Source organism: Diuraphis noxia, unplaced genomic scaffold (genome assembly GCF_037042655.1).
Source record: "Diuraphis noxia isolate RWA-SAM2 unplaced genomic scaffold, SU_Dnox_SAM2 contig0002, whole genome shotgun sequence".
Lineage (NCBI taxonomy): Eukaryota > Metazoa > Arthropoda > Insecta > Hemiptera > Aphididae > Diuraphis > Diuraphis noxia.
Window position 1 is genome coordinate 25,502,566 of NW_028301712.1, and position 26,761 is coordinate 25,529,326.

The window sequence follows — 26,761 nt, forward strand, 5'->3', positions numbered from 1 at the left end:
TACGGATGCTTTTTATTAGGATCTACTTCCTATTCACATTGGAAAAAAATTAATAATCTCCAAAACTCTTGCCTAAAGTCAATTATTGGTGCCTTAAAATCTACCCCTAATGTGGCTGTAGAGATTGAGGCAGCATGCCCCCCTTTTAATATCAGAAATAGATGGTTGACTGGTAAATTTCTACTGAAATATTTCCCCTTTCGTCATCCCAAAATATTTAATTCCTTTCTTGACATATACTACGCTTGGCGTTAAGTTGAAAAATCACTCCCCATTCTTGCCTCCACGGCATACTCTTTAACCTCGATTCGCGATTTTATTATCAATTCCAAAAAATTACCCTTATATGAAATTAATTATATGACATTCATCTACTCTCTCAAAGTTCACACTAAGAAACTTTTTCTTAACGTTACCTCCAATCACTTAAATCTATATCACCCATTATCGTAAACAATCTTTTCTTAGAGTACATCCAAAATAATTTCCCCAATTCTACCTTAATTTATACCGATCGCTCCGTTTCCCCTCTTTCGGCTGGTTACGCTTTTTTCATTCCCGATTTACACATCTCCATGTCCAACAATCTACCACCGTCTGCTTCTTCATTCACTACGGAATGTTTCGTAAAATTAGAAACCCTTTCAACCATATCTACCCTCCCCTCCCCAGTAGCTAGTTTAGAGTTATAAGTAACAACTATATCCATAAATGATTTAACAGATTCTATAAAAAACATTATTTGAGAGACAATTGAAAAAGACTAAAAAATAATTAAATTTCTTGATAAATTTATTTTATTTAACTAAACATTTTAATTCATGGCTTAACTATATAGGGAAATTAGATTGATTAGAAAACGTAAATGTTAGAACAAAATCATTTCTAATTGAAAAAGTGTTTGAATAAAATAAACATGGACTAGAATTTATATCTTTATTATGATATGGTATTATAGTGACTATATTATCATAGAATAGTATAATATGAAAAAAATTTTTTGTTTTGTTTTGTTTTTTTTTAGTATAATAACTATTTTTTAATGTACTTGTAAACATTTTTAATTTTAATTTTGACAAAATTGGATATTTAATTGAAAATAATGACAAGAGTATATATATTATATACCTATAGTATAGTCCATATTAAGAAGCATGTTTTTTGAAAAGATTCAAATATATTTGCCATCTCAAAAATTGTAAAGTACATTTAACTTTTAAGTACGTAAGTACGTTTTATATTCAATTAAATATGAATAATTAACTAACCATCGTCCTACATCTCAATATTAAAGAACTTTGATGCCCACGTCATAGATGATGAGAACGAGAAGACTCAAGAAAAATTGTACCTACGCTTCTTTGATGAAAACTCTTATAACTATCGATACGTTTCTCTTTCCCCACAGGTACAGCGAGTAATGAACGCCATCTTATTAGCTAACGCCAATACAAATACCCAGGTCACCAGTCAACACAGTTTCGTGCTCGTTTTCTGACCTAATTCCTTTCCTTTACTCGTTTATATTTAATGCTTTTAACGATCAAAATGGTTTTATGATTTTTAATACAATTATTATTAAATTATGTTTATAATTATAATTAATAAGTTTTTAGTGATTTACAGTAAGAAAATATGAATGAATCAAAATGAAAATTCTGGTGGATGTTATAGTTTATAACAACCGTTTTTATTGTTCATATTATAGATGGGTTACACTAAAATAAGTTGTAAATTCTAATAATGTAGCATAGTGATCAAAACTTTCAAAACATTATTAAAATTAATTACAATCTATAGATACTTAAACATTGTATACCTATTATAAATATTAAAATTATCTCAGATAACATGTATTTCGTAAAGCGTGATAGAGTTTTCATTAAAAAAAAGCTAAAGTATTTTAAATTAAAATCACAGAATCATAGATTTTGACTATCAATTGGCATAACTTGTGACATTAAAAACAGAAAAACCATAGAAATATTGAATTATGAAACATTGATTCTCAATAAATATTTAAATTATAAACAATAAACATATTATATTCTAAAAAAATATTTGTACTTATTGTAATGCCTATCTCTGGATTACATAACATACATTTCATCATTGAAAATACATTTTAAATTCAGATAATGAACAAATAATCAATTTTAATCAATAATTATCGATAAAAATAAAATAGCAAATTCATGCATAACCCTTGAATATTTTCTTTAAAGCGTTACCATATTGTTCTTACTTATTTTATTAGTTTTAAGATTTATTACTAAACTAATTTTATTTTACCAGAAAGTAATTGAATGTGTAAGAAATAATTTGATACCTTTATTAAATATAAAAAAATATTATAATACATCATTAACAATTCTTGTTGAGAACGGAGTTTAAAAAAACATTGTAATGTATCTAAATATAATTATTTTAATGAACACTTGAGAGCAATAAGAATAATTAATTACCTACCTACCTTAAAATACAAATTTAACGTTAATACTATAGATGGATACATTATACATGCAAAATCATGGTTAACATTTTTTTTTTTTTTATCCGATAGTCTAATCTAATTTATTTATTATTATTTAATATGTCATTGAATATATTTGATTAAAAAATTATTGCAACTTAATTAAAAAACCTTTTGGACATTATAATAGTTCTATTATGCCTGAAAATGTGCTTTCAGTATTTGTCAACATACCTATACTTAGTGTAAACATTAATCTTTGAAAAAAAACACGTATATATATTTTTTGTTTTTTAATATTGTTTTAATTCCAAAGACAATTTTAACACTAAAACTGTATGTAAGTAAGAATCGCACTATAGGTAAGGCTACTGTGAATTATTGTTATCCAAATACAAATAAAAAAAAATTCACAATCTATAATGACGATGGGTCACAAAAATTGTCTTCTTAATTTATAATTGTTTGTATTTTAGAAATTGGTGAAGCAGTTCAAATGCTTGGTGTTAAGGTACCTGCGTACATATTTATGGGAGACTCTGTACAATTATTTTGTGACTATGATATGCAAATGGACAAATTGTACTCAGTTACCTGGTACAAGGACAATGAAGAGTTCTATCGGTACGTTCCAACATCTAACCATCTCAAACATAGTTACAGTATGGACGGAATCACAGTTGATGTAAGTACTTATTTCATATATTTTTACGGTCGTTCAAAATTTGAAGTTACAAAAATAGTAAATGTTAGATTTAATTTACATACATTTTTACATAGATAGCCAGAGAGTAATTATATGTAAACATAATACGCTTTAAATAATTATGGCATACTATTTTAATGATGTTATATCGTGTGTATACTATAAGATATCTAGGCAAGGCTTCCACCTTTTGATAACCTTTGAGATTGTACCTATTCATACAACAGTAGAAGCTGTTATTATTATTGGTTATTAATTTAAATATACTTTCACTAATTATGACCAGAACTGAAATGTTATTGAATATTCACAATTTTCAATTTAAAAAAAGAGTAAGAATGAATAACTTTTACTTTAAAACGTCATTCGTATATTTATCATTTGATAACGTCAGACACTCGTAAATGGATAACGCATTGGAAGTTTTCCTTCCAAAAGATAAATAATATTATTATAATAACAAAAATATTAAAATAAATTTTCAGTATCTTATCACTAACAGTATTAATTTTTTGCTTGTAAGTCAAATACTAGTTAAAATCAATAAAACAAAAATGTTATATTTAAAATACAACCGAAATCCATAAAATGTTTAATTGAGAATAACGCAAACTTCTTATAAAAATTACTTATAATATAATCGCTTTCTGAAACATATCAATGCTATTATGTTGTCATTTACAATTTCTTCTCTTTTACAGTATTCTTTGTAAACATTTTCTAGAAGTAGTTGTGAAGAGATCTCTTTCAACATTTAAAAAAATATAAGCAGGTAAAATTACATTTTTATAAATTAATCACGAAGTCAGTAATCCTACTGCTTTTTCAAGCCTTTTTTGATGTATATACTGCCATAAATAACTCATTATTAATAACCGTTTGTTAGAGTTTTACATATTTTAATTCTACATGAAAATGAAAAAATATGTTTTTAAAGTTTAAATGAAATTAATAGATTACCTACGTCCTACACCACAAATTCGTAACCTACAACACAGTAATCTAAAATTTAAAATTTGAATGCATTCAAAATATATATAAACTATTAGTTCAATAATCAATAATTATACTTACATCAACTTTTTTTTATTAAAATGTTAAGCTTCAGATTATGATATTAAAAATAATATAGTTGGACGTTTAAAATTAAAAGTTGTAAGGGGGTTCACCGCTAAGCAAAAAGGAGGAAGTAAAAATATTAAAATTTCTTGTGACTTATATTTTCCGTCAATATAATTCTTATCGAAATGATGAGTATTCACTGAAAAAATACAATACTTGTATAGTTGTATACTATAGAAGAGTAGCAAATTAATACAAAATTAAACATTAAAAATATTGTGAATATTCGATATTCCTTCAAATTTCCTAAACAACAGATAATTAAACTATCTTAACAACGGTTATGAGAATCAAACAATTGATATAACCCAACAAGGTAACCTACATACTCACCTACATAACTTGTGAAGTTATGTGTATAATAGTTAGATAATATTAATATTAAAATATACGATTTACATTGTAAATAGTTTTAGTTGAATACCTAACTGTATACAGCGTAATACCTATCTATACAAACCATAACCGATATTTTATTAAATTTAATAACTTGAATATTAAAATCATGTAATGTTTTAGTTTTTATAAGTTAAATTTACTAAAATATAACAAATAGTTTATCGTTATCTTGGAAACTTAAATGAATTATAAATCAAACCAAAACCCATTTATAGAAACAGTAGAAGGACATTGCAACATAACAGTTTTATAACAACATATTATTTACATATGCTTAAAAAATTAAAAGAACAAAAAATTAAAATAATATTTTCGTATGTTTTACTTATATGTGGTAAGGTACATAAAGGTAAGGAACACATTTTCTCATTCGTAAATTTTTGATTTATTAAAAAGAAATATATTTGAGTTCGATAAATGTTTCTCATAATGATTAAATATTGAGAAGTAATAACAGTTTGAAGTTATATTTTTAAAATTTTTCCTGAAATTAATTTCTAAAAAGTATTGAATTATTATATTCATACAAAAATGTAATATATATTTCCACCAGTTAAAGTAATGATTAAAACAATTAAATAGAATATGAAATAGCAGTATTTTTTTGTTTTTATTACTTACCATACCAAACAAACAATGAATGCATCAGTGCATCACTATCAAGAGTCATGTGTCTTATATTTGTATCGAGAGAGCTACTGTTATATCTTAGTATATGGAAGGCAATGAACCATAAAAAGATAAAAGATATCATTCAATAGATGCTAACATTATACTTGAATTAAAAATGTACCAATTATAATTTAGAGGTTGAATATAATTGTAAATCGTGCATTGACAATATTCGGATAAACATATTATTATGATATATGATTATTGACCGTAGTAGATAATTGTTTAGGTGATCCACTTTGGTGATCGTATCATATAGTATTCATATTAAAACATTTTAAACTTACTATCGTATAGTTTAGTAATTACATTCTAAAAATTCAAAAGGAAGCCTGGAGTTCGTACAATCGTACTTGAAATGGGTTTTCGATAATAGGTTTTCTATCTCACATGATTAATGAATAATGATAAATTAACTACTTCCATAGTTCCATCCGATCACAAAATACGTTGCAATAAGATATATCTTTTAACTCTTTGAGTGATACTTTGTTTCGGTTTTAAAATACAGTTTTGGTTTGAATAGCACAAAACACTGACACATGGGAATTATATTATATTAATTACGGACGTTTATGTTTGTTTCGCAACTGTCAATATATTTTAATACACGCTGGGCTCGTGCAGCTGAAGCTAGAGCACTTGCCGAGGTATCTATTTGTCTATTATTACTGGCTAAAACCGCAATTTAATTGTCAAAGCTTGTGTAATTAGCCGCCACCAACTATAGAAGCCAACGTGATAATATTAAAATGACGAGGGCTGCTACAAAAGTGATTACGCTGCGCTCTCTCCACTCTGACACCGTAACGTCTGCTGATGACATCACAATGTAATTCAACACATTAATCCGTGCGGGTCGTTACAACTATACCGATTGCCGATAAAACTGTTTCGTTAAGACCATCTTCGTTTTTCAGTTTAATAATATGTTCAAATTATAAGTACAATATATTTATGAGTACCTACCTACCTATTTGTTTGTCACAAGTACTTGATAAATTCGACATTCGTATGTTATCGCGAATCGTTAAAATTATGGTAACAATAATGTCAAGCAAAATCCTAATAATCTAAAAATAAAATATAGAAAAGGTTCAATTAGTAGTATTAATTAAAAGAGTATAATATGATTTTTAGGTTTTATTATTAAGTATATTAACTGATTGAGAATTGTGAAGCGTTTTAAGTCTTAAGTATGGAAAAAATAGCCCTACCTATGTATAATATTAGATTGATTTATTGTCATTTTATTACCTATCCGCATTAGCACAACTAGACATATGAACAAAACTCCAGATTTTTTGTGTATTAATGAGACCTAACTTTTTAAACAATTTTTTTAGGGTATTAATTTTGACTCGGGTGGCGCTAAACACCCAAAGTACCCTCCCTACTAGTTGCACCAATGATTATCTGACATATTGTTCTATCGTGATGTGTATTATCGAAACATTTTATCGGCTTTAAGTTGAGGGAGAGCGCATAAGTCTTTAAATTATGTATTTTTTTGAAGTTGTTGTTTTTTTATTTCTAATTTTGAATCCTTGTAATAGATTTAATTTTCATATATCCTTACTAATGTTTATCTACAATGGAAATAAGCCACAGATTAGAATGGAAAAAAACACTCAAAGATTAATAAAAATCATGATATGAACAGTTTTATTATTTGTATTTTCTATTACATAAATAATTATTCACTTATATCAACTGAATGTCAGAATATATCCATCCCTAAGATAACATAATATGAATCCACTGATCACTACTGTAGAATACATCTAATTAACTGTCTATTCAAAAATACAAAACAAACCTAGTAAATAAAAAACTTTCTTAAATATAATTTTCTTATATAACATCATCTTTATTTCGAATTCAACAATTAGTATACACAACTTAGTAACTTGGCTTAAATGTATAGCACTTAAATACTGAAATATTAAATACTATTTTTTACTGAAAATTTGTATTATTTCAGATTCAGTAATTTTTTTCCAACCTTTGATTTATTTTCATTTTTTAACAATTAATTTGTATTGATTTCGAATAACAGTAGATATTTGTTACAATTTTATGAGATTTAGCTGCTTATTATTATACACTGTTAAACTTGTCTCATTTTTATTTCTAGGTCATATAAATCTAAAACCTAATATTGGTCAATATTATTGTATTAATTCCTGGCATTGCGTTCAATTATCAAATTTAGTTTAATCTAGAATAATTAAATTTCAGTATCCATCGTCCATCCATTCACGAATAATTTACTGAATATTCGACAATTTAAAATTGATGTTAAAATCATCAGAAGTTATAATTTATATTTAAATTTATAAAAGAATACCTAAAAGATGTTTAAAATTATGATTTACAGCATGCTTACTCGGACAGCAAAAAAGTCACCTTACGCTACGCTAATTTGTTGATGAATGGCGAATACAAATGTGAGGTATCTGCTGAAGCACCATTCTTTACAACTGTGCACGCTGAATCCAAAATGGCCATAATAAGTAAGCTCACTTAAAAGTTGATTATTTAAGTTTAAAAAAATATTTGTATAAAATTATTAGATAAAAATTGGTTTCATGATTAAATTATAACGTTGAGCAACTTTTCCCTTGTATTTTCATAAATATAATTTAATTTTAACTAATTGATTTGAATAAAATTCTTTACGTAGGTTGTAGGTACACAAAAAATAAATATTTAATAGTGAATACTTAATACAAATTTTATCATTAAGTTGATTACTTATATTATAGATAATAGATATTGGTATTTTACATTTTATGTGCACATACAGAATGTAACAGAAAGACCAGAAAGACAAATTTTCAAATCTTAGATTTAAAAGGAAAATTTTTTATGAATTTCTACCTTAAAATAATTTGCGAATTTTCGTGATTTTTACGTATGTTGTCATTTTATTATTATATACATTTATTCAATTGCTATTGTAAAAATATATTAGGAGCATTGTACTAAATTTTCAAATCTTAGATATAAAAGAAAAACATTTATGAATTTCTATCTAAAATAATTTGAAGATTGCCGTAATTTTTACGTATTTAGTCAAAATTTGAACTTTAAATGCTAATAAAAAAAAATCGTGCCTATGTATTTTTAATATTTTTTAACTGCTATTGTAATAATATGTTAAGTGTCTTGAATTAAATGTTCAAGCTTTTCTACCAAACAAATACATTTTTATCAATATTTATAGAAAAAAAAAACTAAAAAGTTGAAAAATTAAAATGTCAGTAAACAGCTCAAACCAAATCAAAATATTTTGAAAATTTTATCAAGTGTATAAAAAATGCCTATTTCAGCATTCAGTGAAAATATCAAGTATATGGGATTATTTGTTTTAGAGTTACACCAAAAACCAAAATTTGTCAAAAACTGATTGTGCGTAAAATTTCCCGTTTTTTCTTTAATTTTTAATTTTTTTATCCCGACTATTTAGAAATAATATTGAGAATTTTTTACTTTTTACCCCCCCCCCCCCCAAATACCAATTAGATTCACTTTATGATCAAATGAGGTACTGAAGTCGAAAATCGAAGCACTTTTACTGCCACAAAACGTGATAACAGACACAAACAAATAACACATCATGGTAAAATCAATACATTCCTCGCTCCGCTCAGAATCTAAAATAAACTACTTAACTTAGATAAATCATTTTACCATCAAAATTGTTCTTATAATCAGATTCACAAATAATTTATTTTGAATTTATCCAAAAAATTGTTATTTAATTAAAAATTTTTCAGTAAAATAAACATAAAAAACATTATTATACATGTAAGTTCTAGGGTCACTTAATGAATAAAAAAATAAATAAATAAAAAATATTAATTTTAATAAAAGTTATTCCAAAAGTCATGTTCATATATTTTTTAATTAATACATAAATATAAGTATAATTATAAATGTTTGCCCACTAGTACCAATTTTAACTAGAAGTCTGGAGTCTGACTAATAAATTCTTAGGTACCTAAACATTTATTCACTTCAAATTGTTATTCTCCCATAATATTTAAGAAGATCTAATATTACAATTGTAGACTTTATGAATTCTCAATTAAAAATCAATAATACAAAGTATATGTTAACAGATAACGATTTTTTAACTGTTAAACAGGTCAAAATGAACCTATGTATTTTTATGTAGTAAATATTGATGTCTATGTACAATGTACATATTTTCATAGAATTCTATTATCTATCTGTTATATCATATTAAGTATTCTTTATTACATCAAATAATACAAATTAAATAATATTCTGTTATACATTATTAGGTGTCTAAAGAAGTCACTGTAATGGAGATGTTAAATTTTTAACTGAATTACCTATACAAAATCATTTATTAGAAAAATGATTCTGAGTGAAGGCAATCAGTCAGCCTATGTCATTAGGTATATTTTATGATATTGTTATTGTGTATAAAATGATTTATTTTGCTAAAAAATTATATTTAAAAATATTATTGTGAGTACCTATACTTAAAATAACGTAAATAATTAAAATGATTGTTCTACATATAAATATTTGATTTCATCCAAATTTTAATTTAAAATGTCTATAAAAATAAATGTGCTTATACAATTTTTTAGATTTTTGGGAACAGTATGAACTATTTATGAGAATCTTTATATTCAAATTTAAATACTTAGCTACAAAAATTGAACGCATAATACATTTTTAATTACTAACTAACTAACAAATTTTCAAGAATTTAAAATACTTCTACTGTAGTCACGATTTTTTTTATATATCTTTAATATCTTTAAACTGTTATTATAATAAGTAACATTTCATTAAATTTAAATCATTTCGACCCAACGAAAAAAGTTTTATTGAAATTTATAAAAAAACAAACAAACAAAATTTTAATTTTCAAAAGTCAACCTAACCTAACCTTAAAATGAGCGAAAATATTTCTATATGTATAAAATAATAAAATAAACATTTAGTGAAAATGTGAAGTACCTTTACGATTATTAATTTTTGAAATTAAACCAAATAAGAAGACAATCGTTTTATATAAGACTCATTTCAAACGTTCATTAAAAATTAATTTGAATTTCCTGATAACTTTCTTTTTTATGTTGAAAACAATGTGGGGAATATTGAAATATTTTGAACATTTTAAGGTGCATAGAATAATTTTCATATAAACTTTAAGTATCTATGGTTATTTTTTTTAGAGTTTCACAAAAACCTAAATCTAAACATAAAAAGTAATTTTATGCAGAGATTTTAGTTTTTCGGTTTTTTTCTTCAACGCTTTTAAACACTACAGGAAATTATCAATTTTGGACCCCCGAATGCACCAACTAGATTCATTTTTCCGCCAAAAAAGATGCTTAAGTATTGAAAATCTATAATTATATCAATTGTTTACAGTGTAAACAGATACAAATACAAATCATTGTAAAATCAATAAATTCATCGTTCCGGTCAGAATTTAAAATATGCAAGAATTATTACTATAAATTTATATTCAAAAATGGTTCAACTTATATGACCACCTAGGTATTTAAACATTATAACGAGTGTTTGAAGTATGAGATATTTCACTAAAACGTGAAACATTCAAATTTTTTCTAAAACAAATATTAATGAATAATGATGAATATTTACCGATAATCTAACCAAAGAAAATCATCACTAATAAATAGTTAGTAATTGTTTTCCCTAATATTATGAAATTGTGAAAGTAATTATACGTAAAAATAAAACTTATTTAAAAAAAAAAAAATGTTTATAATACTAAAATGCTTTACAGTTGTAAATTTCATGAAATTTTCAAACGTTAACTACAACGTTATATTAATTGCTAACAATATTTTAAATAAGGATATAATTTGTTATTATTTGTGAAATATAGATAGGTTCTTCAAGTATATATCTTCAAACATTTTGATTGGGATAAGTCATTATTAGTTTTACGTGATCCATTAAAGAATTTTGTTATTCTTATCTAAATTGACTAACTTGAAACATTTTAAAAGTTACAAAAACAAAATATTTAATCTAATAAAACTTAATTTGTATTATAACATTATATTAACGATGCAATATAAATGTATTCATTTAAAATACCATTACACATTTTTAAGAACAGATAAGCCAAATGGAAAATTTATTATTTTCATAATTATATAAAATGTAATGATGGCTAGTTCGGCTTTGCTAATACGTACTGTTAAACATTCGTTAATTTCATTGTTTATCAATAATTTTAAACACTAATAAAAATAATAATAAATGGTGTTAATCAGAATGAATTAACAAATAATTAAACAATTATATAATGTAATATCAATTGTAAAATATAATATAATATCAATTAATCACAAATTATTTTCTATATTTTTTTGAAAATAGCAACATCTCACATAATAAATGTTTTTGCATATCGATTCAAGATATTACATATAATATATGTACTTGTAAAACAAGATGAATGAATTTAAAAATATATATATAAATACAGGTAGTACAACAGTAAAGTTACTATTGATCTTTGTATAGTTTTTAATTATATAGTTCAATATTATCAAAATAAAAATAGTTAGCAATTATTTATATTAATAACCTCGACTAAATTTTAAGTTTAATTATTAAAATAACGCTTATTTTTAAATTGATTATTAAAATATAATTTTATAAAACGTATAAATCTCTAAAATCAAATAGTTTTCTTATAAAGAATTCAAATATTGTTCATACCAATTCTTTCATACAAATAAACGAGCACGATCGGCGATCATTAAACGTGAACCTAAAATTGAGTATTTTTTAAAATTGAATTTTAATATATTTATAGATAATATAATAGATTGATAAATTTATAAACAAGTATGAGCTGAATCGAATAATATACTTTCATCATAAAATTAACAATCTTCCTAGCGTAGAAAAATAATAACAATCGCCTAAATTATGAGAAACTGTAAAGGTTCTCACCTTAACCAAGGAAGCTACACGCAAAATCGAATACATCAATGTCTCGAAGAAAACTCATCGGGATAGAGCCGTTAATATTAATTATGTTTTAGTACTCCTCCACTATGTACACATCGTGTGTCCTCGAAGTATTTCAGCGACGCCTTCTTACTATAGGGACCTGACAGCGCTGTTATTATTATGATGGCCCCTTGAAAAATGGTCACAGGCTTACACTGGCATAACATCGCTGCACAATACGTCGATTTCCCTTACCCAATTATTTTAATAGCCCATTCACGACGAATGTATACGCGCTACAGTATTAAACGTCCGAAATGACTAAGTAAAAACACGTAACTTTGCACTTTAACAAAACCTTTATTGTGTATCCCGTTTACCTGCCAGACTAAAGCCACACATGGTACACTCCCACCCCCACTTGGTTGTTGTTTTTTTTTTGTACATTTTCAGTAGGTATGCATTTTTTATGTAACGAGTTGTGTAGGATATTGTCGTTTACATAATAGCTTGTAAAATGTTGGATATATATATATTTACATATTTTAGACAACGTAATAATGTAAACTTGTCATCATAAGCATATAAATAAATTATTAAATATGTATTTTGCTAGTACACATTACACACATGTCCGTTTTAAACACGCGTATCACCAAATATTAAAGCACCTAGGTGGTGTTGCAAACTATATAATAGATAATAATTAAAAACACACTTTGCCGAGGTGGATTTTTTTTATTTTGGAACAAATCAAATGAAGCTTTTGTCACTTACCAATAATTATTATTATTATTGTTCTCCCTCTCCTCGTTCGAAAAAAACAGGAAGGGATGGAAACTGTTGATCACAATATTATTATACCCGGTCCCGTTCTTATGATGCCTACACCTACAGAGCGTTCTAAATTAAAATATCAAAAAAAAAAAACCATCTTATTAATAATATTATTCAGCATTCTAAATTTCTAATCTGAACATTTGACAACAGATAAATATGAAAACCCTCTGTTATTTACTGTAATACCAATGAAGTATGTATAAATTTCTATTATGTTATATTAATACGCAACTAAACGTATGTAATATTAAAATAACAAATGAGGATGAACTATGAACCATTTTCAAAAATATTACGGTAAAATTATATAAATATTTTACCAGTTCATTATTTATTAAATATGTATTTAGCTCTTAATTGCTATTATATTATCTACTTAAAACCACGTAGGTCAGTGGTTCAAAAACATCATCTAAATCTTAAAATTAAAATACTTAAGTTGTTGTAGTACTATAGTAGTCACATAATTAAAAATCTTCTAACAAATATAAAACAGTAGCGAGGCCTTTTAATGTTGTTGTTTTTTTTTTAAATAGCTTAAAAATATAATTGTTCACTTTCATAAAAAATATAGTTATTTTATTATAACAACACATATTATAAATACATAGTAACAAATTCCACACAATGGGTAGAATTGCATTTCAAACTGGCCAAAAATAGAAAATTTAGGTATAGTAATTAATGATTACCACCAAGAATATTTGCTACCACTGATATGATAATGGTAAATATTATATATATCACATTATTTAATTATTATTAATTAATGAGCTAAATTAAAAAAATATAAATAAATATTTATTTATGAGTGTTGATCTTCGTTTGATAGGTGCTAAATTATTGGCCAGCTAGAAATGCAATTCCTCCCACTGTGTGCCGCAACTATGGCAAAGATACTGAGGAGCTATTATTCACCTTTCTCCAAAATAAGCCTCATTGTTAAAAGAGGACCCTTAAAACTTTGATACTATGTTGTATTATTAATACATATGAATTTGGTATTATTCTAAGATTTCTATAAATAAATCTAGAAGTACAATATTTTAAAATGTGGTCTTTTACGATAGACTGCAATACCCTATTTCTAAAATAGTAGGTACAACTAAGATCAAGTAATTTTTTTGACACGATTCAAGTAAATATTTAATTTTTAAAGTAGAAGTGTATGAAGGAGGATTTCTTTAACATTTAAGTGACAACATAGCATGACCTATAACAAAATTATATGTCGAATCTATTACAAATTTAAGAACCAAATATAATGAAATTAATGATATAGTGACTTCTTCCGATCTAAGTGAAAAATATAATAACTTCATCGAAAATCCACCGTCATATACTTGCTAAAAAACAATTAAGTGAAACCGGTGTACTAATTAGTAAAAAAAAATTAGGTACTGATGGGTATACTTTTGCCATTTATTTTAACACTTTATTGGTACAGTTTACGAGTAAGGTTTGAAGACAATAAACGACAATTTTGAATTGCTTAGACTTTCAATCAATAAAGAAACTGAAAAATCAATGTTAATAAAATCCGAATATAACTTTATTAGTAGGGTTCGGATTTGAAGGCAAAAGCCTTTCTTTTAAAAATCATAATAGAAAAATAATTTTTATACCAAAATGTGTTTCATTTAATTTCTAAGACGATGAATGTATTTTTTTGCCTTTTTTACTTATAAATGCCTTTTTGCTTTTTTTTACTTTTTGTACTTATAAATGCCTTTTTTATGTTTAATATTCAGTTTTTTTAATAATTTTATACACAGCTTACATATTATTGGTACAAATCGATATCAGCTTGTGAAGACGGTGCATTGTCGATGTTATGTTTCTATAATGATCTATCCGTTACCATCTTATCTAGTATTTGATATGGCCATAAAAGTACCCTTACTAGCTATTTAAAGATTAAAATATGTTCATAATGCGTAGATTCAAGACAGTTTCGTCAGTTCACATTCGTCGACCGCAATTGTCTTTTAATAATTTTTCCACGTATTTATTTTATTCTGTTTTCTTTTTTTAAATTATGCCGAAAGTTAAACAAAATGACAATTCTAAGTTGAATTTTTTTTTTAATATCATCTGTAGTTACTGTATTTATTTTTTAGAATATTTTTGAATTGCTTTTTTTATATAAATTCAATGCATTTTTTGCCTTTTTTACATTTTAAATGCTTTTTTTTTATTATGTTGCCTTCAAATCTGAACCCTATTTATTAGGTTTTATCAAAATTAAATTAGTTCCAATTTTACTCGTCAACTGCTATCACTTAAGAGCACGTGATACCTACATGTGTTGTGTTCGTAACATACCTAATTTTATACTCAGATCAGGTTTCGCTCCGTTAACTTAAAAATTAGAGTGAAATCACCTCTTATAAAATTTAAAGATAAGAATATTATTTAAATGACCTCATGGGTTTTTTTATATTTTAATTTTAAAGCGAGTTATGGGTATTTTAAGATGTACAAACAATTTACAGTTTAAAAATACTTATAATTCGCTTCAAAATTAAAATATAGAAAAAGTCCACGAGATCATTTAAATAATATTATTACCTTTAAATTTCATAAGAGGTCAATTCACTCAAATTTTTAAGCTAATGGAGCTAAACGTAATCTTCTGAGCTTAAAATTTGGTATGTTACGCACTTGTAAGACTGAGAAAACACAAGCGGTTATTACGTCCTCTTAAAGAGGGTTTGAAAACTACAAAAATGAATACAATGAAAGATGAACTTTATTAAAAATTTTTCGGAAAATGATCTTTCATCAGAATATTATAGTGATATAATGAGTGTCTGTATTATTATTTTGAGTTTAGCAATTACTGTCATCTGTCGCATCTGCCAAACGGTTCTTTCCAAACTGAAACTAGTAAAAAAATATTTAAAGGATTCTACCAGCCAAAACCGATTATCTATATCGCAATAATCGGCATCAAAAAAAAAATAAAAACAGGAATAAGATGTCAAAAAAATTATTTTTAATTTTGCTAATATTAAAATAAGGAAAAATATCATTTTCTCAAACAATACAATTTTATTTTGTATACCTAGTGAATAATAATTGTCTTAACTAACTTTGATTCTATATCTTTATGATTTATTTATTACTTTTATATTTATTGTGTTATTATTATATTATCTTCAAAATAATTTAAAAAATATTGTTTTATTAATGATTTTTTTCATATGATTAGGTAAGAAAAATGTTTCTATAGAAAACAAGGGCCTCAACATTGGCCTACACTTAGACCCCTAAATCCCTAGTTGCCGCACTGATAGCATAACAATAATTTAATTTAATATATGGCACAACTTTTTATTCTCCATCTGTATATTATAATATCATAGGTATAAAGTATTATATAGACAATAGTCCTAACAGCCAATGGAGAAACCTGTTAAGATATTTTCACGCGATGATTCTAAAACGATTTATCCTGATGATCCAGTAACAACCGAAGAAGACAAGCTTTAGTAATAGAACGATTGGCAAAAAAATATATTATAATGTGTATTTAAAATCCAATATTATTGCGATTTTGTCATTTTTTTTAAATTGGTTGATCTGGAAAAATAGATAAATTCCATACAGGTATTGTGGTAATAGATATGAGGTGGAAAAAAATGTGCATCAAGAGGTTAATAATCATCTTCGAGCGGGCCATTAAATATAAAAGTACGAATAATCTCAATCTTAATCTAATAATATAATTTTGTTATACATATGTGTACAATACATATGGCGTATATCTTATCTTTTATTGATTATTGAAAAGTTTATGGATTGAGGTATACATTGTAGATACATACAACGATCAGACTGCTCTTCTAAGTGCATAGGTAATAGCGATCGTAAAATTTTTATTTAAAAATGTCCGACAGAAAAAGCGTAAATATAATGACGATTTCCGAATTTTTAATGAGAAATGGTCAATAAATTACTTTTTTGTTGAAATTAATGGAAAAGCTGTTTGTCTTGTTGAAACGGTTTCAGGTTTTAAAGAATCTAATATCAAACGACATTACGATACATTACTTACGACCAGACTTACAATACAAATAAATAAATATGATTTTACTTTTTTTAGAATATTTTTTTTTTTATTTAAAAATTTGTGACGGGCCACACAGAATACCTTCGCGGGTTGGGCACCACTGTGTTAGCGTTTGGTGGTAGGTACGCCTCATAATATGTTACTAAACAAAACATAGTTGGACAACTGTTGAACGGCTATAGCAATATTATTTTCTGAATTAAGGCATAATAATTTAAATCAAATTAGTTAATTTATAGTAGATCTCACTAAGTTTCTCCGTACCTTCGATGATATTCAAAGCATCATTTTTGTTTCTTCTAAAGTAAAATTAATTAATTTACAAGTATAGTATAACATATATATTTCATTAAATATTCATCTATTTATGTTTATTTATTTTGATAAATCTACGCATCGTCATGTTTTTTAGATGGAAAGTAAAAAAGAAATATAAAAATAATTTTAAATAGATTCATTAAATTAATATCTCCAATATATTATTTAAAAACAATAATTTTTAAAATTTGAAAACTCTTTTGTCTTCACATCCATTTAAATTAAATATTAATTAATATCAATAATTAAATATTATATATTATTGAAAAAACTTATCCATAATGTAATATTCTACGTCAATCATTTTATAAAATTATCTAATGTATTCAAATATAATTTATTAAATTAACTAAAACTGAATGTACTAATTTTTGTTTTAATGGATACTTAATAATAATCAAATGTTTGACAGACTAATTAAAAAAAATTTTACTGTAAAACGTTAAAAAAAGTTCAGAAACGCCAATAACCTTAGCTGTTGAGGCGTTTATATAATTTTAAAAAAAATCACTCACCTTTCATTGTCTATATTAAATTCATAAAAAAATATTAAATTATTTTAAATTTTCTTTTAGGTTTACCAAAATCAAAAGATGTAACAAAAATCAATGGAGGCTCAGGAGTCTATCAAACTAGTGACACTATTTATTTAAATTGTACATCGGGAGAATCATTTCCCGCTGCAAGACTCCGGTGGTTTATTAATGACAAAATGGTAAGTTCAATTTGTTTTGACACTTAATAATATTATAAATCAAAATAAGAAATATCAATAGAGCTAAATGTATGTAATACTATAGCTCTGTAATATTCTGTGTAGGTAAATACTGTAAAATCCTACAATAATGTAACTAATTATTCAACACTTAATTAATGAGTTGTATTCAAACTAATATTTATGGGGAAAAGTTTTTTACAAAAGTGTACAATTTCGTTTTGAATTTTAAAACCTTTAAAAATAATTTACATTGAAGTTTTTATAATAAAAATGTCTCGTGACTTTAAATTCTAGCGTATTAAATATAATATTTGTAATTCTAATTAGTTGTACTGATTAGTTGGAAAAAAAATATTTTTAAAATATAGATCCAGAAACTAATCATCTCGAGTGAGTTTTGTTCCCACATTTTAAATTCAATTATTATACTTCTCAATATACAATATAATTTAAAATAATTGGTTAATATCAAGATAAGATTTTTTCCAAAGTATTCTCTTATAAAAGGAATTATATCATAATTACTCATTCAAAATTAAAACATCAAATAATCAAATACATAAGAAAATAATGTTAGTGATAGTAATTACTATACTGATTTATCGGCAAATTAGTAATATAAAATATTGAAATTAATTGAATTAAATTACCAATACATTTGTGTAAGTCAAAAATTAGCAATAGAAGTATAGGTATTTATTATATCTAATTAGTTAAATAACTACTTTACTCAAGTGTGGTTAATAATTATTATAAATTATTGTTATAAACATGATATGGAGATGATACTTGATTATTATTAACGTAAATGATACATTTTTTGGTTAGGTGATTTCAAATTACGACCGCTCAGAAAAACTACCCAACGGTTTGTACATCAGCATATCCAAATTGAATTTGTCAATATCTCCTGATCACTTCAACAATGGCTTAATGAAAGTTACATGTCAAGCCATAATCAATATAGGACGTCCAAAAGCATTACCACCTCCTAAGGAATATAAACGTGAAGCAATAATTTTAGGTAAGTGCAAATATTAATTATCTGATTCCATTTAAACACCGTGTATTTCATAACTTAAATTAAAATACCTGAGTGATTTCTATAGTCAATTAATGTTAATGATCTTTATTAATTTTATAAATGTGAACATATTTTCAATATAAAATTCTTAGGATTGTTTGCATTAAATACATAAATAATTAATACAAGATTAAAGGATATCAGAGCTAAAATTATAGTATAATGTATTAATGTACATAATAAACCATCATACCAAAATTAAAAGATTTTAATTTATATAAATTCTAACAGATGAGAATAACTGATGAGCTGACAGTTTTCATTCTTTTTATTTTTGCTAAAAATTTCGTATTTTCTTGCCGTGTTCGTGTTGTAATGTGATAACAAAGTTTTAAAATTTGAGTTTATTACTTCTTTTAATTTGATCTAAAATTATCATTCACGTTTCTATAGATATTCTGAATATAATGTAGGTATCTATTTAGAGTATACCTTTTTTTTTTTTTTTTTTTTTTCTGTTTTAACCGACGACGCCGCGGGATCTGCTTTCGCATTGCTTCCGCGGCGCCGCCATCGTTTATTGACATTATCAAATATTAATTACATTACAAGTTTTACTTGGCTATTTAGAGTATACCTATATTGAATATCTATACGACTATTACCAATATAAATGATATTATGCATACATTGATATATTGACAATCAACCTAAAGGTATATTTCACCTATTAGATTTGTATGGATATGACAGCTACTCATTGTAGCCACATAACTATTATATCAGACATCAGTTATAAAATAGAATGTGTCTACAGTTAATACATACCTACCACATGAATGTATGATGTATGACAGTAATGTTTTTATAAAACTTCAATGAAAACATTCAAAAGAAATTTTTTTTCAATTTCAAACTATATTAATCAAATTTGGCCTAATTTCCTCAAAATCAATTTTTAGTGGGAGTGAATTAATTAGGGATTAAATAATGAATTCCCTATGTCGAATTGAGTAAAATAACATGTGCATTTAAAAAAATAACTCAATAGCAAAAATTTGCTATAAATAAACAAAAAACTATTATTATATTGGATCTTAATTCTGTTAATTATAAAAGTAACGTTAATGCAATTTATTCTAACTACGAATAACAAAAATTAATTTAAAATTAAATAAAACACTTGGCTAAGAATAATAAATTAAAATAAACACGATTTTTCTTATTTCTGTCTTTTTTTTTTAATGAATACCTATAGATGAAAAACAAAGAAACTGTAAAATCCAAATTCAAATGAATGATTAAAAAGAAGTTTGAGAATGGATAATATCCATTTGAATATTCAAGTATGATGTTATCTTATCAACACTAATACAAAACTTCTGTAAAAGAAATAAAATGTGTAAATTTTAGTTTATCTGTTCTAATTTGTTAAAAATCATAATATTCTATTTTGGCCAGTCGTCTAGAGTCTATACAATAAAAAAATGACCATGGTCAATGTTTACACAAAACATGTATTCATCTGTACTATTATTTTTTTCGTGATATTTTTTATTTTATCTAATACCCTATCTACATTTAACTTCTAAATTTTAACTTAAATATTTTATAAAATATTATGAAAACTTACAGGCTAGAAGTTATTATTAATAATATGCACTATAAATAAAAAGTCTACCTATTTATGTTTGTGGGAGAGGGTTATGCAAACTTCAATTATAAAAAATAAATAGTGCGCTGACTCGAAATGTAACTACATTTAAGATAATTTATACCTATTCATACAAATAAAATGTATTATTAATGATTCAATGAAAATGCAATTAAAAAATATTTAATTATTATATGAACAATTTATAAATAATTATTTGAATACAACTATATAGATAGGTATTATAGTAAAAAGTAAAACCATTAAATCATGGAAGTTCAGAAATTTTTATTTCCCAAAATGAAGAATTGAAATGAAATTAAGACTGAAGTTAAGCTCTGTCGGAAGAAAGTAATTTTTGGTTGATTCAAACCACACATATACAAAATATGAAATTGGCAATTATAACGAAAAGATGAAATTGTTTTTGTCTATACCAAAAATGAAAAAAATATTTTTTACTATTATTTATTATATTTTTAAACGAAAGCTGGTTAGTTTATTCGACTTATAATTTTCTATTAAAATATACAATATACTACATAGTACCTAAATTGCATTATTAAACATCAGTGGTTACTTACTTATATTATATTATTGAAAATAATAAGATTATATTTCGACAAAAAAACGATTGTTTTTTGTACAGAAAATAAATGAATGAAGTATAACTGTTATCTAATAAAAAATATATTTACATAATTAGCAAGCTGCAAATAAATAAAACAACAAAATATTATAGCCTAAGATAGGTAACATGCCTTGATACCTAACATGCACAGGATAGTAGGGCAATAATTTTTTTAATTTTTTTATTTGTATAGGTAGATTATTTACGTACGTGTATTATATTGTACGAAATTAATTACAAATTATATGTTACACCAAGATAAAAAATTATCTAGGTTTTTATATGGTAGTTGCTTAATCACACCTTTTATGTTATTATCTTTTTTTTCTATACTCTTATCAAATGATCTGATTATTGTGCTAATATTGTATAGATTGCTTCTGTCTAATAAAAATTTAAAAAAAATCTAGAATTTTGACATTTTATTCAACTAAAATTACCAATATTTCTTTAGATATTCTCTTCCAATGAACCTTTATTCATAGTACATACGTATTACATTATTACGAATAAAACTAATATCGTGTATTTTACTCACCTAAGGGTTTTTCAGTAAAAATAATTGTATATAATACGAGAAGACGACAACGCATTCCAATAATAATAGTTTGAACCCCTAAAAAAAAAACATGCAAATTATTTATATTTGCATGTTTTTATATACCTATTACCCTTTCTTTGTTCTTTTTGTACTTGTTTTATTTAATAATTATTAATGTCAAATTGCATGCATAAATTTTAATTTAATTTTGTACAGATAAATGTACTTTCAGCTTTCGCTAACATTAATAAATTCTCTAATTTTACTTTACAAAATAATGTGAAAAGTAAAGTAATGGTGTAAAAAAATAAAAGAAGCTTTTAAAAATTACGAAATATTACAAACCTAACCTAAGTGTTAAGCGTTTTACATAGTACTTTCTTTATTTTATTTCATTTTTGTAACGTATATACTTTACTACCATTAACGTAGTTTTATAAATTAATTCAAAATGGGATTTTATACTGATTTCTCTTGTAGTATGTCAAACTTGAAATGAATAAAATATTTCTAAAACCATAAAATATAACCATAAGCGCGAATAACATTAGAGATTTTAAGAGACTTGTAAGTAAAACTAATAATGGGTATTAAAATGTTATTTGCATCTCTAAAATTGTGGTCAAAAACTAAAAAATTATTTATAATTGAATAAAAAAAATTGAAGTTGTTTATCTAATTATAATCTCGTTTTATATGTTTGATTTTAGTACGTGGATCAGCAGTAGCGATGTGCATAACGTTTAACCTGAAATTAACATTAATAACATTAACATCAACATTGTTTTTACTAAATACGTCGTGAAAACGGTAAAAATTGTTATCCAATATTATTTTGGCTCCTTCATTAAAATTATGTGAAATTGTATGTTATCTTGTTATTTTATCAAAACTGTTTAATAAACTTATTATCCATATTCCGCACGATCGAGTTGTAAGTTGTAACTACTAACTATATATATATTTTTTTTTTATAATTTTTTTTTTAAACATAAACATATAGTTTTGTTTTAATCATAGTTTAGAGAACAGTATTATTGTAAACAATATCCATACAATTTAATTAATTATTCATACATTATTAAATACTTAATATAAAATTTAAAAAAAAAACACATCAGTTAAGATTTATTTCTGGTACCTATTTATGTTTTAAACAAAATTTAATAAACTCATATTGATACAAAATGTGTCATTTCTTTTAACAAGATGGAAATCTATAATTTATGTTTTATATTATAAGACAGTAGATATTGATATTATGTATCTAAAAATTAGCAACTAATTTATTTATACTTAATAGCCAAATTATGTGTAAAGTAAATCACGTTCAAATATTTATTTAAATATTACTCACAGTAAAATGTATATCAAATAAATATTTGAAGTGTATTTATTTTATTTCATATTGTTGTTTTTAAATAGGTATGTATATTTATAATGCATACCATCTCGTTATTCCTTGTCAGTGCTGCTTAAAATCTGGTTGGAACTGCTTTAAGTAAAGTAAAAATCTCATCTAGATGTTTATTTAAATAACATTTTAAGAACGTAATTTATTATAGGCACAATGAATATCATCTTGGTTTCGAATTCGAGGCAATTAAATTAAAATGACAAAATGATATGAAGAACAAAGGTTTACATTTTTTAATATTAATATTCTATTAGTAATATTTCCTCTTTAAAATACATTCAGATTTAGTCAACTTTATTTAATTAGTATAATATAAATTATAACTATAATCCCAGTTTAATTTACTTTGATATTTATTTGAATACACATTCCCATAAAATATTATTATTATAAATATTATATAATATGTATAGATATCGACTATTCCAAAAATTTCCAATACACAAAATGTACAAACATTTAATTCTTCGAAATAAAGTATCAAGTTGTTTGTCTTTAAATCGGTAAGTGGTAACATAGCAAATTCATTATTAAGCTTCGAATTAAAATCTAACAAGTAAGAAATAAAATTTTAATTTCTTTAGGCATAAGGTTCCTCAACTAAACATCGTATTATAATTACATATTTAAATAATCATCTCAAAATATAACTAATGCGAGGTGTGTACTATATGAACCAACAAACTTTATTCGCCGGTTAACGAGTATAGTTTTCATAGAAATTAAAAAAAAAAAATAATATTATTTTCGAAACTGTTGGATTGAAGATAATTAAAGAAAAAGAAGTCCCTAATCATTTTAAAAATTATTCTCTTATAACTTTTAAAGATATACCTACTAATGTTTTTACCATTACTCCTTGTACTGCAACAAGTATTTTTTAACATACTTTATCATTGGATGACAAATAAATGTTTTTATTTTTCCTGTTTAACATTTTGGCAATGATGAATGGTTGAATTATGAAATCAATTCAATAGTTTTTCGATAGATGTAACATATATTTTCTATTTTAAATACAGATCGGTTTATATTGTCATCGGTGGCCGCTTAGTGCTTACAGTAATCCAATTTCGATTTTATAAGTTTTCCCTTACTCCAGGGGGTAAAAAATAAGAGTGAGTGTAGATAGAGATGAAAAATAAAACAATAAATATAGTAGTTTTTGTTAGAGTTTCAATATAAAAGAGCACAGGATTACTGTAGGTATACGACACGGATAAAAGTTTTTAAAAGTCGATAAATCCCTGAGGTGACTTTCTGGATTGAAAAACTTCAAATTTCGAAGTTATACTAACAATTTTGAGTTATTTCACTGAAGTTTATTAGCTTTATTTTATAGAAAATTTGATCATAAATACAGTTATGTGATTTCTATTATTTTTTTTTTTTATTTACAATATTTATATTTCACATAAAATTAGTTATGACCCTGACTATTATCTTAGTTCATTGTTTTAACCAGAATAAGGATAATTGTTTGATAAAAATTATTTAATATTCATATATTTTATCAGAAAATCATGAATTTATTATTTAAACTCACATATAAATTAAAATACCTAGGTATATACTAAGTATTCAAATCATAAATTTAAAATATCAATAATAATAATAGCTAACAATATATTATGTAGTCCAACATATCCTCACAGAATTCCGTCAATAGTTCAATACACAGATGCACTCATTCAACTGAACATTCCAACCACTCTAGACGCAGCCCTCGGTCCAAAAACAGACTCTACACTCCAAATCTTGACTTTTTAAGAAAATATGAATTGTACAATTTATTTTAAACAATATATATATGATACTTGAAAAAAAATGTAATCAACGTTTACGACTAATGGCCGTTGTCGCCGATGTCTTTAGATCAATAAAAAAAAATAAAAATAAATATATTATGACTATTATATTTCGAATATAATGTATATAGATAATAGGTACAAACAATATCTAAAACAAATCCACATAGACAACCTTTTACCGGTGTTCATAAACATAGAGATCCAAGAACATACTATATCTCAATCATTGCGGATATCCATCTCTGAAATAGGATATAAATTTGTACAGTAAATTAATTAAGATATTTTTCAATTAATGAAAATAAATATAGTCTTACAATATGTATGGTAGTTTCCTTACAATTAAATAAAAAATGATACTATTGTCTTAATATAAAATATGTATATAAGTACCGACAGTATCGTAAACAAATTTTTAACTACACCTAGAAGGTACAATGTCATAAAACATTTAAGTTTATTATTTAATATACATTTAATTATAAGTAAAGCCTAAACATATGGTAAACGATATCAAACTAAAGATTCAAAGAAATTAACTAATTTTCCATTTTTCTAATTTATATGATATAAATAATTTACCTTTCATCGTGGTTATTTATAAAATATTTAATGATTCAATAAAAAATAATAAGCTTATATCAGGTTACATTAATTACTTATTAGTAATATACTAATATTTTATGCCACTTCTCGTGAATGTAATAAATTATAATTCTGTAGATGTATTACGTTTGATATAGGAGTAAAAGTAGTTTAATTCATTTGTGTTGGCTTGTTTTCGAATTTGATTTACCTATTTTTCTGAGATATGGACCAATGCTTTTTTCTTAGATTAATAAACTTATTGTAATTTTGTCTAGAATAATTATTTTAAAAATTAAGAAAATCGTTTAATCAATCGTCGTTCAGCAGAATTTTCGAATCCCATGGTTTATCATTGTTTTTACCTACATTTATAAAAATAGTAATACATCCTCTTATCATATTGAATTGCGATGAGTGCTTATAATACCCGGTATTTAATCCAAAATTCGAATCAATAGGTGTAAATTAAAGGGAAAGGGGATTTAGGTCTCTAAAATGTGGACCCAGAAAAATTACCAAGTATTATTATATATGTTCAATAAAAATTAAACAAAAAATATTAAATAGTGTATAATGTATTAACTGCCTCAACATAAAAATTGGTGTTAGTTATTAAGGTTAGTTAATTAATAATTACAATAAACAATAAACAATATAAACGTATTTGCATCAAAAATTTACCAAACACCATTTTGTAAATAATACAAAAACAAGTAAATACTAAATTCAGGGTTGAGGCATTAATAGTAGGTACTCTTCTGCAGTAAATCAATTGCAACTGTTTC

The 26,761-nt window shown here is 24.7% G+C and overlaps 1 protein-coding gene across 1 annotated transcript in view; it reads left to right on the forward strand.

Annotated features, from left to right (window-relative positions):
- LOC107161620 (uncharacterized) overlaps positions 1 to 23,275 on the forward strand; it is a 52,243-nt gene extending 28,968 nt beyond the window's left edge. The window contains exons 3-7 of the mRNA XM_015508103.2: positions 2,950 to 3,158; positions 7,753 to 7,888; positions 18,168 to 18,307; positions 19,139 to 19,334; positions 22,871 to 23,275. Coding sequence (XP_015363589.1) covers positions 2,950 to 3,158; positions 7,753 to 7,888; positions 18,168 to 18,307; positions 19,139 to 19,334; positions 22,871 to 22,965 — 776 coding nt within the window. The 3' untranslated portion in view covers positions 22,966 to 23,275. The remainder of the gene's footprint in view (positions 1 to 2,949; positions 3,159 to 7,752; positions 7,889 to 18,167; positions 18,308 to 19,138; positions 19,335 to 22,870) is intronic.
- Positions 23,276 to 26,761: the final 3,486 nt, after the last annotated feature.